This window comes from Vipera berus (genome assembly GCF_964194415.1).
Source record: "Vipera berus genome assembly, chromosome: 2".
Taxonomy (NCBI): Eukaryota; Metazoa; Chordata; class Lepidosauria; order Squamata; family Viperidae; genus Vipera; species Vipera berus.
Window position 1 is genome coordinate 17,636,088 of NC_138203.1, and position 15,581 is coordinate 17,651,668.

The following is a 15,581-nucleotide window of genomic DNA, read 5'->3' on the forward strand; positions in this document are numbered from 1 at the left end:
GAGCTTTGAACACTCTTCACAGCACTGGACTACATACACCACATTACTTTTAAGTTTTGGTGTCTGATCTTTAGGATGGACAAGCCTCTATCTTAATGTGTTGGTGGGTTTCAAGAACACAGGTATGTGCTGTTTCCCAAATATTTGGAAAATGTGGACAATAATGTTCACATTTTGGACAGTTTGAGAGAAGAGTGAAGGAATCCATCTATGCCAAAGTGCAAAATCTTTCCCTCAACAGAGGTGGATGCCTCAGACACAATAGCAATAGTACTTAGACTTGTATATCCCTCCATAATGCTTTACAGCACTCTCTGAGAGGTTTACAAATGTCAGCATATTTCCCCCCCCAAAAAAATCTGGGGCCTCATTTACCTCATAGCAAAAGGTAAAGTAGATTTAGAATTCTCTGTAGAAAGCAGCTATATGTATGCTCCTTATAGGCCCATTATTCATATTCCATTCATACAAAAATAACTCAAAACTGACACCATGTGTGAGAACAAAGAAGACAATTATGATTCAAACACTATTTTTAAATTATTAGTAAAAGTACGTTTTATTAACACATACGGGTATCCAAACAGATTACAATGAATTACAGGAAAGTTTTTCCTTAAGTACTGTTAAAGCTAAGCTTGCATTCAGTGTAAAAACAGAGGTAATAAGACAATACCTGAAAAAAATACATTTAAATAATTTTCATTCATACAGTGCTGTGTTCTGATCAAGACCAGAATGGAGCAATTCCATAAACTATTATAAAAATTCTTCCATATATTTTTCTATAAACATTTGACAGCTTAAATATAAATACATTTCCACGATTAATATATTACAATCGTACTGTCAAAAATATTTAAGCTTAATGTTAGTGTTTTTAAAAAAGTATTCAAATTACAATTCAGCCTATAAATTTGAGTATAGGAGCCGCAGCAAATGTCGCAGACATTACAAGGAAAAAGTATGAACTCTTAACTTTTGGAAGGCTCACATACAAGTAAGTTTTATTGTATTTCAAAATTCTGAAAACTCAAGGAGTTCATAATAACAAGATGCATAAGGCAACATGGACTTTAGCACTTTGGCTTTTATCGTCACCAATGTATATACATATTCCAATAAAACATCCGTTATCTTTGCTTCCAACAAAACTAAAAGAACAAGCACGCTCTTTGTTACTGTGAACATAATCCAAAGCAAGAAATGCACTTAGGAAGAACTAATTCAGAAATCAGACATTATGTTTTTTTCTCATTCTACAGTTTACTGGATTAGACAACTGTTATCCGAGACTCTTAACCAGAATAGTCAAGAGGTGGAAGTGTTGGTGAAAGTTGTACTGTCTCTTTTAATGTCCAAAATATACTCCTGTTCTATCCTGTGCAGTACTTCTAACTTTGGATTATATTAGTTTTTCATGACACTTAGTTGTGTCCATTTGACAAGTCCATCGGTTTAGAATAAGCATACTAGGTTTAACAGGCATTTCTGTATGGCTTTTGTAACTGCAATATTATTGTAGCATCATTCTGTAATCTTGAGATTCCAATGTGCAGACTCTTTACATTCATTATTACCATTAATGCCATGCTTTAAGAAAGCACAAATACTGGATGACAAGTCCAGTTTCATTTCTTTAAATGCCTTCCTAACAGAAGGACTAGAGATTCAGTGCAAGCTACTAATATTGATGAGGAAGATCAACATAAGAACCCTACAAAATTTTTGATAAACACAATTCTAGCTTATTGACACTTTATAAATTCCATTGCTTCTTGTACTGGGCAATAAATTACCTGAAGTCACCACTGATCAGAAAATACACAACAGAGACCATCCAGTGAGATGAACTCAAGTCCATTTGTTTTATGAAAATAACACAGTTAGAACTCTGAAGAGTATGGATGATCAGAACAAGCAGAATTTGTGACAGTCTTTACTTTTTATTTCACAAGCTCAAATTTAAAACAACTGACAAATTCAAACTACTTTTAAAAAATAAGATTCTCCTTAGAAAGATTGGTTTTATCAAGGATAAAATAGATGACCCTCCCAGACTAGACTGTTTTCCATTGCTGAACATTTGACACCACTGCTTATTAAAACTGAAGTAGGCAGGTTCCAATAGATATTTCTTGATATTTTCAACACTTTATTTTTCCCCATGACTGCTCAACAATCACGTTTTGGGGGTAGGAAGATAAAACTCTCATTTATTGAGGGGGGCAATAAATAGAACAGATTCTTGCTGGAGAAAAAAATCGTTTTTGTTTAATCTTGCGGCTGCAGTATTATCTTCCATGCTGTCTCAGCAGGTTCTTGCATAGTGATAATAAAAAAAGCAATCTTCCTTCCTTTGGCAGAAGAACCTAATCAAGAATAAGGTAACGCACCCCCTCCCCAATGTCTATGGAAAATACATCCATGTTCCCAAGCAAAGTGGAAATTGTTCTGTATTAAAACTTTACTAATTATCTTTAGCCAGAATACAACCCAAAGGAAATTATGTGCCTCCCTGAAACCAATTTTATTCCGGTAACTTAACAGAAATATGGTTCAAATCTATAATTGAAAGGAAGCATTACATTAATCACCACCTAGATCAACATACTCATCATCTCTCCTGGCCAAATCTTCTTCACCTTCCAAGTCTTTCCAAATGCTGGTAGGCAAAACTGGTTTAAGAGAATGTCTCTGAAGCAAGGCAAAGGGAAATAATGATGACAAACGAGCAGGATTTCTCATAAAGGGAGAAGCGTCTGTATCATTCCGAGTCTCAGCCTGACGATGTCTTTCATCCATTTTCTTCTGCAAACCCTGCACATCCTCCATTACATCTAAGACTTTTGTGGCAGTGGCAACTGCGCCTCCACCAGGGAGCTGAGCTTCAGGAATCCATCGTAAATATCTCTGTGCCCACACTTTGATTTCTGGTCCTTCCAGATATGGCAGGAGGAGTCCATGAAGGTCAACAGGCTTACTGTGCCAACTGTCATAGAATTCTCTGGAACTATTCTGAAGTTCATCGGAAGAAGTTATCAACCTGCTGATTCTTTTGCCCAAGAGGTTCTTAATTAATTGGTCTGTTTCCTCCTTAAAAAATCCCCTTCTTGGAGGAGGTTTTGCTTGTGTCAGGGGCAAAGAGAGTTGCCGCTGATGCTGTAAAAGAAATTTAGAAGACAAAATCAGAATTACCTGAACTCAATTCCAGCTTAGTTTCTGGGCAAAGTGGACAAAAGTAATAACTACAAACAAAAACAAAATGCATAAAAGGCCAAATTATTCTTTTTACTTCCTACAAGTAGTCCTCATGAAGATTTATTTATTTTCTCAAAATTCACTATAGTAATTCACATACTCCAACCTAATTGAACAATGGTTACCATATTAAATTAGCAACCCACTTTGTATTAGTCCTCCAGTTATTAAAGTGGAAATATGCAAATATCTTACCTTGAATCGTGAAGCTTTTTTCTGACTTTTGTCTAGTTTTGGCTTTTCTGCATAAAGAGGGTTGTTAAGCAAAGCTTGACCTTCATGTTCAAACTGCGCAGACCAATCCCATACTGAAAGAAAACTAAGTTTGCTGCCTTCTGTATCAAGACTTCCTCCATACTGTTTTTAAAAAAAAACAAGTTTGGAATTAATTTAGAAATGCATTTTCTCCAATCTGCAACGCTTCAATCTGTGATACTTCAATTTTTAATAGAATGGAATGTCTTAATTCAAAGTTTATTTATTTATTTTATTTATTAATGGGATTTATATCCCGCCCTATCTCCCGAAGGACTCAGGGCGGCTAACAACAAAACATATAATAAGTACAGAAATTAAGATAAAAATAAAATTAAAATCATCTCTGCAATAAATTAAAATTAAAAATTAAAAATAAATTAAAAATTGTAAATATAATTAAAATGCCTGTCAGTCCAGGTCAGCCATCAGAGTTAACCTTAACCATTAAACAGAGTTAACCTTAGCCATCAAACAGCCAGTTTGGCATAGTGCTGGCTTACATAACATGAAATGGTGAGTTCTAGTCCTGCCTTAGGCATGAAAATGATGCTGTGGGTGATGCTGTCTCCGTTTCCACGACCCTGGGATGCTGCAACTGGATCATAATGGATGAAGAGAGCACATCTCTTTCCTTCTGTCCTGGCCACTTTTTACAGAGGCACAATTGAGAGCATTTTAACAAACTGCATCACTGTCTGCTTTGGTGGCAGCAGTGCCTCAGATAGAAAGTCCACACAGAGGATTGGTAAGGACAGCTGAGAAGATCATAGGAAGCTCACTCCCTGGTATTCAGGATGCTGCCTATAAGCGCTATGTGCTTAGAGCTCAAAGCATTGTTAGAGACCCCCCACACACACACTTTACGTCTTTTTTCTGTTGCTCCCCTCTGGGAGGAGATTTCGAATTATTTCTAGCAGGACTACCTGATTCTGTAATAGCTTTGTTCCCTATGCCATCCGTCTGGTAAACTCTCAAGATTCGTTTTTCTTGCCATGCACATGTATACATAATCTGAACTAGACTGTTTTTTCTCTGTGCCATATAATATATGTGGGTATATGCATAATTCTGTATTTATTTTTGTCATATTTATGTAGTGTATATTGGAGTGGTGACCCTTTGACAACTGTATGCAACAAAATTTCATTTCAATGTATGCCGATCAGTGTACATTCAAAGTGACAATGAAGTATTCTATTCTATTCTATTCTATTCTATTCTATTCTATTCTATTCTATTCTATTCTATTCTATTCTATTCTATTCTATTCTATTGTGAGAGCTGACTGCCAAGCACCCAGGTACAGTATTGTTCATGTCACCACAGTGGACACTGCAATGGCCAGAACTTTGAGGACCTTCATTCAGCACCATGCTAACTTCAAATAGTCCCTGAACAAATGGTTACTGAATGGTTATAGCTCAAGAATTACCTGGCATTTGTAGATTTTAAAATTTATCCATTTTCACATCTTCAGTAAACAATCTATCAACTTCAATCTTCACCATAAGCATTCCTTATTACCGGTATACATTTATTCATAAGCCCATGAAATAATTAATGGAACACACAACAGCCAATTGTTAACTCTCATCATGTTATACTACCATCAGATACTGTTCTTAATGCTTTCAGCAACCAACCTTCCAATTCTAAATTCCTATAAAACACTTCATATTTCAAGCTTATTCATTTTACCATATGTCTCCAAATTAACAGACTCATAATGAAATTTCTCACATTTATACACTCTGCGGTGACCTGCTGCAAAATAAAAATCTGGTCTGTTTTACCCTCTGCCCTAAATTTTGCTAAGGTCACCTTTTGTTCCCATTGTATCAGAGTTCCTTCAATGCCTTCCTAAGAAGCTTAGCCCCTGAAGTTGTTCACTCTCACCATCTTTCTATTTACATAGTGAAACAATAAAACAGCATTCTTCCAATTCCATAAATGCAGTCTTCACATACACGTTAAAAAAACTGCAAGTGTACTCCATAAATCATACTTTAAACATTTCTCCAGTTACATCATTTACATTTGCAGCAACATTATTTTTAAAAACATTCTTGCAATCTTTATGACTCCCCTTTTCATCTTATTTCTTGGACAGTAATAGTTATATAGTCACTATTATATTGGGCATAACGGTGCCTTCATTCAAACTTTGGACCCTTCAAGAAAGTATAGTGTATTGTTTATGGGTTTCTTCTTGAGCCCTAGAAGTGGCCCTAATGCGGCCCTGTGATTAGAGGCTGGGCTTCCCAGAATTGAGGCTCCATTCAGCTCGTGGTAGATATCTGAGTTAGAGTTTGCATTGCCAGCATGTAATGTCCATATTAGGTAACATCATCAGTTCAGGAAATGGGGGAAGTGAGGGTGAGGGAGGTATGTGAGTGGTTGTTATTTTGTATGTGAACAAAGTCTTTGCGAAGGCTAGAGCATGGCAAACAATAATACTTGCTCTACTAAGAATTTAGCCATTTGGGGGATACTACCATTACCTTGAAGGGTCAATTATACATCACAGTGGTAGTTAAAGATCACTTATACATTATACTAGTATGGTATCATCTGAGTTTCTTTACTTCTAGGGTTAGAGAAGATGAAGAATGCTGTCAGATAACAGCCAGAGGATAATGACTTTCAGAATTAGCTGAGTCAAAATATAAGAATTCATTTCCTTAAGATACAGAGATTCTCCTTTGCAAAATATTTTTTCTGCATACTTAGAATGAGGGTGGGCAGTTTCCAAAGCCGATTATATTGTCTCATAAAAAATTTTAGAGGCAGATTTAATACCATTACAAAACTATAATATGCTACTATTAGGCTTAGCTACAGGTGGCACAAATAAAATTGAATCCATTGACCATATTTTTTATTTTATTCTGATTCAATACAAAGGCTACTTCTACCTTTATTTAAGGACTTCCATGGGTATTCAGGTAATAATAATTCATTAAATGTACAAGCTGCCGGACTGTCAAGTGATTCAGGATGACAATTCGCAACAAAGAAATAAACTACAATAAAGCAAAAAGAAAAGATGGCAAGTGTGATGAAGTGAGGGGTCTCCCTCTCCTTCACCAAAGTCCTGAGCGAAGAGGTTCTTCTGAAAAACAGCAAAGTGGGGGGCCACCCAAATCTTGGGGGGGGGAAGGATCTCACTGCAAAGGGCACGTACTGCTACAGAATGCTTCTGTATGCACAGGTGCTTCTGGGCTTCTGAAAGATGACATGGATTAATCAAAGGAACCCAGAGCATGTCAACCCTGCAGGATCAAATCAGCCAGACAAATGTTATGAGAAACAGGAAGTTCCTCAAGTAACTAGGCCTTAAAGCAGGTAGCTTTAAACAGGTAAGAGTTTCTGGTAGCAAACTTTTTGTCACTATTTGGAAGTGTGTGCCTGGTAAAATCACCACCAAGAGATAGAACTAATTAATGTTAATATAAACAGAGTATATTATAAGGATATTTATCACTGCACATAATGGTGTTTTATTTAATTCTGGCCTAAGCCCATACTAAATTTGATTGTAGCATTCATTCTATTATACTTGTTAATATGTCATTCTTCCCATATAAATCTTGGGACATACTCCTTCTACCTTCCTTTCATTTCATTTTCATCTGAAATCACTGAAACATTTTTATTTTTAATTCCATCTATTTGACTATGGACTTCTCGTTTCGCTCTTTTTACCCACTTCCAAAATAATGTATTACCATGAAAATACTGTACTGTTTCTATCTGCTATATTGGCCAATGAAGATTATTTTCCTCTTAACTGTCTTACCGTAGTGGTGTCTCTCTGATGTTGAGAATTGAAGAAGAAGGTGCTAAATATGGGGATGTAAAGGCTGTCAGACAGAACAGTAAGATACGTTTCGGTAAATTCAAACGCTGGTTGATATTGCTGAACTAGTTGCCAAACACAGTCCAGGAAGAGCAAGAAAACTGGAGCCTAAAAAAAAAACAAGGAAACTATAACAATACAAGATACAGTAAACTGAGCACCATAGTTGAAGTGTTGCATTCAACAAAACTTGACTTAATAAGGCTTCTAGCACGTCAAAGTCTATCCCTCCATAAGAACTGCTATCATTATTATTATTATTATCATAAAAAAGGGGGCAAATATCTTTCCATCAAATGAATTTCACCCCTCCCCTCTTCATTTCATAAAACGGCATTTAAAATCATTTTAGTTGCATGCCAAGATATGGCAGTACTGATAATAAATCTGACATTTTTTTGGATAAATATTTGCTTTTATGCCATTTCAAGTATCATCACAAAACGATCATAAAAGTTATAACTGCTCCATGGTTGCATTTATTAAGTTTTACTAAGTTGCATTAACTACACTGCATTGATATGAATGCAAGTTGTGTAACTATCTTTATTTTTCTATTATCACTTCTGGCCTCTGCAATCATTAAGGAGCTGCAGTTCTAGTCAGAGGCATCAGTTTGGAGAAGGGTTTTAATGTTTTAGGGCCTGTAGGCATAGTTGAAAACTCAGAATGAAAATGTTACAAACAGCCAATTAGGCCATCCAATCTAATCCAATATTGTGATCGGTATAGGAATGGAAATTAAAATTCTCCAAAGAAGGCTCCCTCAGCTTCATTTTAGCACCTCTTCTCTGGATAACTGGTGGAATTTTGTTTAAAACAGTTCTCACTTTAGTAAGAATCTTCCTTTCAGTAATTCGTATGTATTATTCTATTTATGTGACATCACTTCAGGTGTCTGAAAAAAACTATCATATTCTTCTGGTAGAATGTAGTCTGGAGGGAGGGAGCAGTGCTTGGAATCCTCAGTAAGCAAGAAAAGGGCTACAACAGCCCCTCCCGAGCAGTTCACAGGGTATGTTTTCATTTTGCCACAAAATGAAAAAGATGTTGAGACTCTAGAAAGAGTGCAAAGAAGAAGCAAGAAAAATGATTAAGGGACTGGAGGCTAAAACATATAAAGAACAGTCGCTGGAATTGGGTATGTCTTGTTTAATGAAAAGGACTAAGGGAGACATGACAGCAGTGTTCCAATATTTGAGGGGCTGTCATAAGGAAGAGGGAGTCAATTTGTTCTCCAAAGCACCTGAAGGCAGGTCAAGAAGCAATGGACGGAAACTAATCAAGAAGAGAACAACCTAAGGAGAAATTTCCTGACAGAACAATTAATCAGTGGAACAACTTGCCTCCAGACGTTTTGGGTGCTCCAACACTGAAGATTCACTTAACTGTGACAAAAAAATGTGGCAAAAGTCACTTAACAACCACCCTGCTTAGCAACGGAAATTTGGGGCTCACTTGTGGTTGTTAAGTGGAAGACTACCTCTACTCATGCTTTGTTCTATGGGCCTGACAATTTTTCACAACCCACTCAATAATCGCTCGAGAAGACTACAGCATTTAGGACTCCTTTGCTTTCTTCATTTTTTACTTTCCTGATCATCCGCACTATCTTTTCAAGTCTGTTCAATTAATTTGAATACTTTTAAAAGTGTGATACTGAAAACTGGACACACCAATCAAGGTGGAGACTGACCACTGATAAATAACGTGGAACTATTATTCCCCATTATTTGGAAATATTTCCAACGATATAGCATAAAAACCACATTTTGCTTTTTTGCATCACATCAATCATATTCAACTTGGAATACTGGATCATATTCCAGTATTTCTTTTCAAAAGGACTATTACCAAGGAACTTGATTCTTTACTTCTATATATGATTTGTTTTCTAAGAGAAGGACTCTGTATTTGTCTCTGTTAAATTTAACTCCGTTTTTTCCAATATATTTTTCTTAACCCTTAAATTTTAAATGGCGTTTCCAACTTAGGATATTAGCTGTCCCATCCAATTCTAAATCATTTGCCAATCTGATAAGATTTTCTTAGCTCTTCATCCAAATTATCATAAAAACATTTCAAAGTATAATGCCCTGAACTGAATCTTGTGGGATTCTATTCAATAGCTCTATTTATTTTAATGAGAAACTATATATGAGCATCTTTGCATGTGACTTAACTGTCATGCCAATCAGTCTATGCTAGATTAGCTTGTCAGTCAAAATGTTATGGATATTTTGCCAAAATCAAGATATATTTCATCCACAGCAAGCCCATGTTCTGATAAAGAAATTCCTGAATCAAAACTGACAGAAGGCAATCTAGCCAAACTTGTTATTGATAAATTCAAGCTGACTTCTGATCATTAATTCCGGACGGAGAGAGCAGTGAACCATTTCAGGGAAGGGCTGATTAGAAATCTGGTTTGTTTCTACTTCACGTACCCTAATCCTTAACTCATTAACCAGTCATCTGAATTTGTCCAGCCAGATTTTGCATACTGCATTAGTTTCAACCCCAGGAAAGCCATGGACTTGTCCCAGGTTCTCTTGGGCCCCACCACTCAACCAACCACACATTAAATCTGGCCTGAGACATGATGTGGTTCTGGGGGCCTGTTCCATCAGTGGTTTGTAATTTTTTAGACCACTCCCTTGTGACAACAGAGGTACAAGCTTCCATGGAGAAGTACAGCTGATTAGAAGGCCTAGGAATCTGATGCAAAAGATGTCTAGATGTACCTGGAGATTTTTCTCAATATCTAAAGGCTAACTTTTCTGGGTACTTTGTTAAGAGTCTGGAAAACAGAGAAAGCCAAGCACTGCAGAAGTTTGCTCCTCAGTGGCTGCTCCCTGCCTATTAATCCTACTTAGTTCTATGAATTGCTGTAGGAAATAAAAGATGCCTGAAGCAATACTCGCAGAGAATGAGAAGTAGGTGTGATCAGACATGGGTACAAGCTTGAAACTGGCAATAATTATGGTAAAGCAGAATTATTTCACACTGCATCTGCAAAATATTTAAATATCCTAGAACCTTTTAGGGAAGGAGGGGCAACAACCAATCAGAGTACATAGTGATTGCCTGACCAAATATTTGCAGATAATCACTCACGTTCTCTAAACTTGAAGATGGAGAAATCTGATGTGGTGTCAAAGGTGATGTATTGAGATGTACCTCGGAGGTTTCTGAGCCTCTGGATCTTGATGAAGTTCTCTATGATCTAGCTCTAGCATTAGGATCCTACTGCATCTGGCTGATTAAAGCAACCAGAGAAATAAATGGGAGTCGGAGCCACAAAATAGTGCTTCTTGGAGGAAGATACTAGCAATTCAGAAAGAAGCACCAGTTTTTCCACCGTTGCAAAGCAAGCCTTGAATCCAATGGTAATTAGACAACTATCTCCCTAACTTCTGTTAATACAAATAACTCTGAGTAGTGTGCCTGATATTTAATTTCATACTTATTCTATTAAAAACCAAAACTTTTGGCCTATTCATAGCTTTTGAGGGTTTTTTTTTAAATTTCTGAAATGTTACAGACTAAGATATGAATCGATTAATTTATATCAACTGCATGTAGGGTTTGCTTGTTTGGCAATACATTTCTTGGACTCTGGAGGCCGAAGGTTTAGTGTGAACAAGGCTTACAAAGCCTTGCCTGCCTTTCTTGTTCCTTCACTGAAATATTTTTGCTCCTGAACAAGAGCTCACTTGAGCCCCTGACATATTTTTGGGGCAGTCTATGTACTGAGACAGAGGCTCCACCATTTCCAGTTTCATGATTCTCAGTTTCCCTCCCTAGACATACTTTTGCTTAGAACATCTTTGTAGAACTTTGACCCCTTCCTTAGTTATACCTCTTCTTTATCACTTTGCCTCAGATGGTTACACCGATCCAAGAAAGCATGTCCTCCCATGATCCATTCTCTCTGAATAAGGCTCTGAAATCCCAGCTTTGTTCTACAGTATGAATCCATCATAATTTGAACCAGACAGGCAGTCACACAACAGAGATCAGAAGCGTTCTCCTCTAGAAATAAATAGACAAACAGATCTATTTCAGATAAGAGAAAAATGTTTGTGGGCACTTTAAATGAAGGACGTGTTTGCGTTATTACAGTCCCTTTCAGGCAAACATTAATGTCTACTGAGTGGGATGTTAGCACTCTTAATGCATTTACTGAACATCCTGAATCTGTACTGTTATATTAAAATCCAAGATCAAAATTAGTACAGCGCAGCAAAATGATTTAGATAATAAAGTATTACTTTCTCAGAAACACAGCATTTATCCATTTACCTAATACTGTATGTCATTCAACATTTCACTATTGATTATGGTCATACAAACCAAAGGAACATATTCCAAAAGCAGCATGCACTGAAGCAGTATTTCACAGTGGTAAGGCAAAGAGGATTATTAGGCATTATATCAGAATGAGACAGCATGAACACAGTGGAAGAACCTATACAACAGATTAGTTAAGCATTTGGTACAAAATATAATACAGGACCAAGTTTCAGGACTCTAGGAAAAGCAAGGGAATATATTGTCCAAAAGTGCACCTTTTAACTATCAAAGCCAGTAACTGGGTTCACCCATCACACTAAACATGGTTCATTTAATGATGACCCTATAGAGAAGTCAAGTCAAATGAATTCACAGAGTAATACTAAGCCAGGATTAAAGAAATCAAATTTTATGACTGCATTCTGAATGAGCTTAGCAGGTTTGTTGTACCAGTTCTTATCCTGCTGAGTGACAAGATGGGAGAGTAACAGACATGCTAAACACCAACCCATCTAAACTAGCCCTCTGCAGGCTAGCCAACAGTACTACTCACAGGTGGAGAAAAATGGGACAGCAGAAGACAGGGTCTTCACTGAAAGGAAAACAAGGAGATAAGACAGAGGACAGATGCAGGTGTTAAACCAGAATCCAAGAAACATGCTAGAAGGGCCGTGTTTTAAAATATAAGACAGCTCCTTGGTGTATCTTAGTCAGAAATTTATAGCCATGTACAAATGTATACAGACCTGAACACCTCAAGCGTGACTAAACCCATTTCTTTTCTAACTTTCTATTACATTTGCAGGGGGGAGGTGAATCAAACAAATAGGCTCAATCCTCTTTTAGGAATGGGATAAAGCATGATGTGATGTATTTATTTTCAATGTTTGAATATAAATTTTCCTAAAAACATTGGACAGTTGCAAAAAAATGACATTTATAGGAGGAGGGAGTATTTTTTGTCAAATCCTAACATTTCATTAGAATAAGGGCAACGAAAGTATCCTTTCAGGGCAACTTTTCAAAGTGGTTTTCAATATTCAAACACTACTGATGCTGTTCTTCAGGCAAGGGATTGACAGAAAGGTGTACATGATGTTGGCAAAAATGTAGACCTTGATATAGAGAACTGTGCATTTAATGTAACTGTAAATGAATTCTGAAACGGAGGGATAAAGAAAGGGATTTTGTTAAGACTTCTGCATGCTAGTGCTCAACAAGTTCTGTAAAATGAATGCAAATTCTCTAACCTTCATTTATAAACTATAGCTTAATAGAATTCAGAATCAATAAGAGCAATAGTGGAACATGGTTAGAACTTGCTTGCAAGTAGTCATAATTCCACTGGAAAAAAACCTGAAAAAACCATAAGCTTGAAAGCTCTTAAAAGAAATAATTATAATTAGCTGCCTACTTTTTTCTTTGATGATCAAGACAGCAAACAGTGAGCAGATGGTATTGGACACTCTTTGATAAAACAGGTTACCGTATATACTTGAGTATAAGCCGAATTTTTCAGCCCACTTTTTGGGCTGAAAAATTCCACTTCGGCTTATACTCCAGTCAACAAAAAAAACTTACCGAGGACTTGTGCGCGGCCGAGGCTTTGGTGCTTCCGTGATCGCGCGCACCTCTCCCAAGCCACCGCCGTCCGGAGACCTGCCGAAGTTTGGGGAGGTTTGGGGAGGTGCGCGCCTCCCCAAACCTCCCCAAACGTCGGCAGTTCTCCGGACCTCCGCGCCCTGCCTGCCTGCTTCTTTCCGCAGCGGAAAGAAGCAGGCAGGCAGGGCGTGGAGGTCCGGAGACCTGCCGACGTTTGGGGAGGTTTGGGGAGGTGCGCGCGCACCTCCCCAAACCTCCCCAAACTTCGGCAGGTCTCCGGACGGCGGCGGCTTGGGAGAGGTGCGCGCGATCCTGGAAGCACCGAAGCCTCGGCCACACGCAAGTCCTCGGTAAGCTCCGGGCGGTCACTTGCTTCGCGTCTCCTGAGGGAAGGGGGGGCGACTGGAGCGGGCGTGTTTCCTCGCCTGCTGGGCGCCGCGATTTGCCCGGGGAACGCGCAGGCCCCGAATGGCAGCGTGGAGCGAGGAAGCGGACAGCCAGGGCTTCCCCGAGAGCCGCGGCCACACAGGGTATTCCTGTGTATTCAGGCTTGCAAAATGGCGGATCGAGCCTCTGCTGGCGGCAGAGGCTTGCAGAGTGCGGATCCAGCCTCCGCCGGCGGCGGAGGCTTGCAGAACGGCGGATCGGCTTATACTCGAGTCAATAACTTTTTCCAGTTTTGGGGGGTGAAATTGGGGGTCTCGGCTTATACTCGAGTCAGCTTATACTCAAGTATATACGGTAAATAGATCTGTTTATATATCTGTTCAGGCATATTTTTGGAATCGATTACACCCAATCAGCCTATGGCTTATAACTGGAATGAATATAACCAGCAAGAGATTTTTCTAAGACAGAAAGTTTGTGTTGGGTTAAGTTTAGTAGACAGAATACTCCTATTTGGAATATCATTTCCAGAAAGTGATATCAGGTATTATTGCTCAACTCCTTTGCAGTTGTATATTGGTACTAAGTGTTACATGAAGCCACCATAAAAGCTCTCCAGAGGTTTGATCTACACCAGACATGTCAAACTCGCGACGTCATCTGATGTCACGCGACATATCGGAGCTTTTTCTCCATTGATGGCAATGGGGTGGCTGTGGTTTCCTGATGATGTGTCCGGCCCACAGGCCGGCAGTTTGACACCCTTGATCTACACAGACATTAGAATTTTAAGAAGCTGAATACTGAAAAGGCAATTTTCCTTTGTAGCAATAGGTAGTCCTTGGTTACGACCATTCATTCAGTGACTGTTCAAACTTGTGATGGCACCGAACATGTGGTTCGTATGGCGTCCTCTGGTGCCCAGCTTACAAGTACGCCAAAGCTTCTCATAGTCATCATTTGTGGCCTTCTTTGCCAGCTTCTGGCAAGCAAAGGCAGTGAGGAGGCTGGCAGGGAGGGTGCAAATGGTGACCATGTGATGTCCCTGCTTTAATGACCCTCACCAATCTGCTTAATGATTGCAACCGGTAATGCCGGAACTGCCATCATTAAGTGGCATGTTCATATCATGCCGTGCTTTATGATCACATCATTTAGCTATGGTAATTCCGGTTCCAATTGCCATCATTAACTGAGGGCTACCTGTATTTTACCTTTAATATTTTAACCAGTGCTTTGGATTCAGTAACGAACTGGTGGCAAATGAGATGCAACACAAACAACACAGGTAGCCATTTGGGTTGACTGATCCAGATGGAGAAACAGCTTGAATTTTACTCTTACCTTTCTATAGTGCTTACTCATCATACAAAATAGTTTGTGTTTGGAGCTAATTTTAAAATAATACTATTGTGTATTATTTTTTAAAAAAATATGTCTGTCTATCTAGACCTGCAGGAAAAATAGTTACCGTATATACTTGAGTATAAGCCGACTCGAGTATAAGCCGATACCCCCAATTTCACCCCCAAAAACTGGAAAAAGTTATTGACTCGAGTATAAGCCGATCCGCCGTTCTGCAAGCCTCCGCCGCCGGCGGAGGCTGGATCCGCGCTCTGCAAGCCTCTGCCGCCAGCAGAGGCTCGATCCGCCATTTTGCAAGCCTGAATACACAGGAATACCCTGTGTGGCCGCGGCTCTCGGGGAAGCCCTGGCTGTCCGCTTCCTCGCTCCACGCTGCCATTCGGGGCCCGTGCGTTCCCCGGGCAAATCGCGGCGCCCAGCAGGCGAGGAAACACGCCCGCTCCAGTCTCCCCCCCTTCCCTCAGGAGACGCGAAGCAAGTGACCGCCCGGAGCTTACCGAGGACTTGCGTGCGGCCGAGGCTTCGGTGCTTCCAGGATCGCGCGCACCTCTCC

The 15,581-nt window shown here is 39.0% G+C and overlaps 1 protein-coding gene across 1 annotated transcript in view; it reads right to left on the reverse strand.

Annotated features, from left to right (window-relative positions):
* Positions 1 to 546: 546 nt before the first annotated feature.
* The window catches only part of MTMR12 (myotubularin related protein 12), a gene marked incomplete at its 5' end in the record, with an annotated part of 41,535 nt that continues 26,500 nt past the window's right edge, over positions 547 to 15,581 (reverse strand). The window contains 4 exons of the mRNA XM_081317494.1: positions 547 to 3,162; positions 3,457 to 3,618; positions 7,319 to 7,486; positions 11,241 to 11,413. Coding sequence (XP_081173620.1) covers positions 2,590 to 3,162; positions 3,457 to 3,618; positions 7,319 to 7,486; positions 11,241 to 11,413 — 1,076 coding nt within the window. The 3' untranslated portion in view covers positions 547 to 2,589. The remainder of the gene's footprint in view (positions 3,163 to 3,456; positions 3,619 to 7,318; positions 7,487 to 11,240; positions 11,414 to 15,581) is intronic.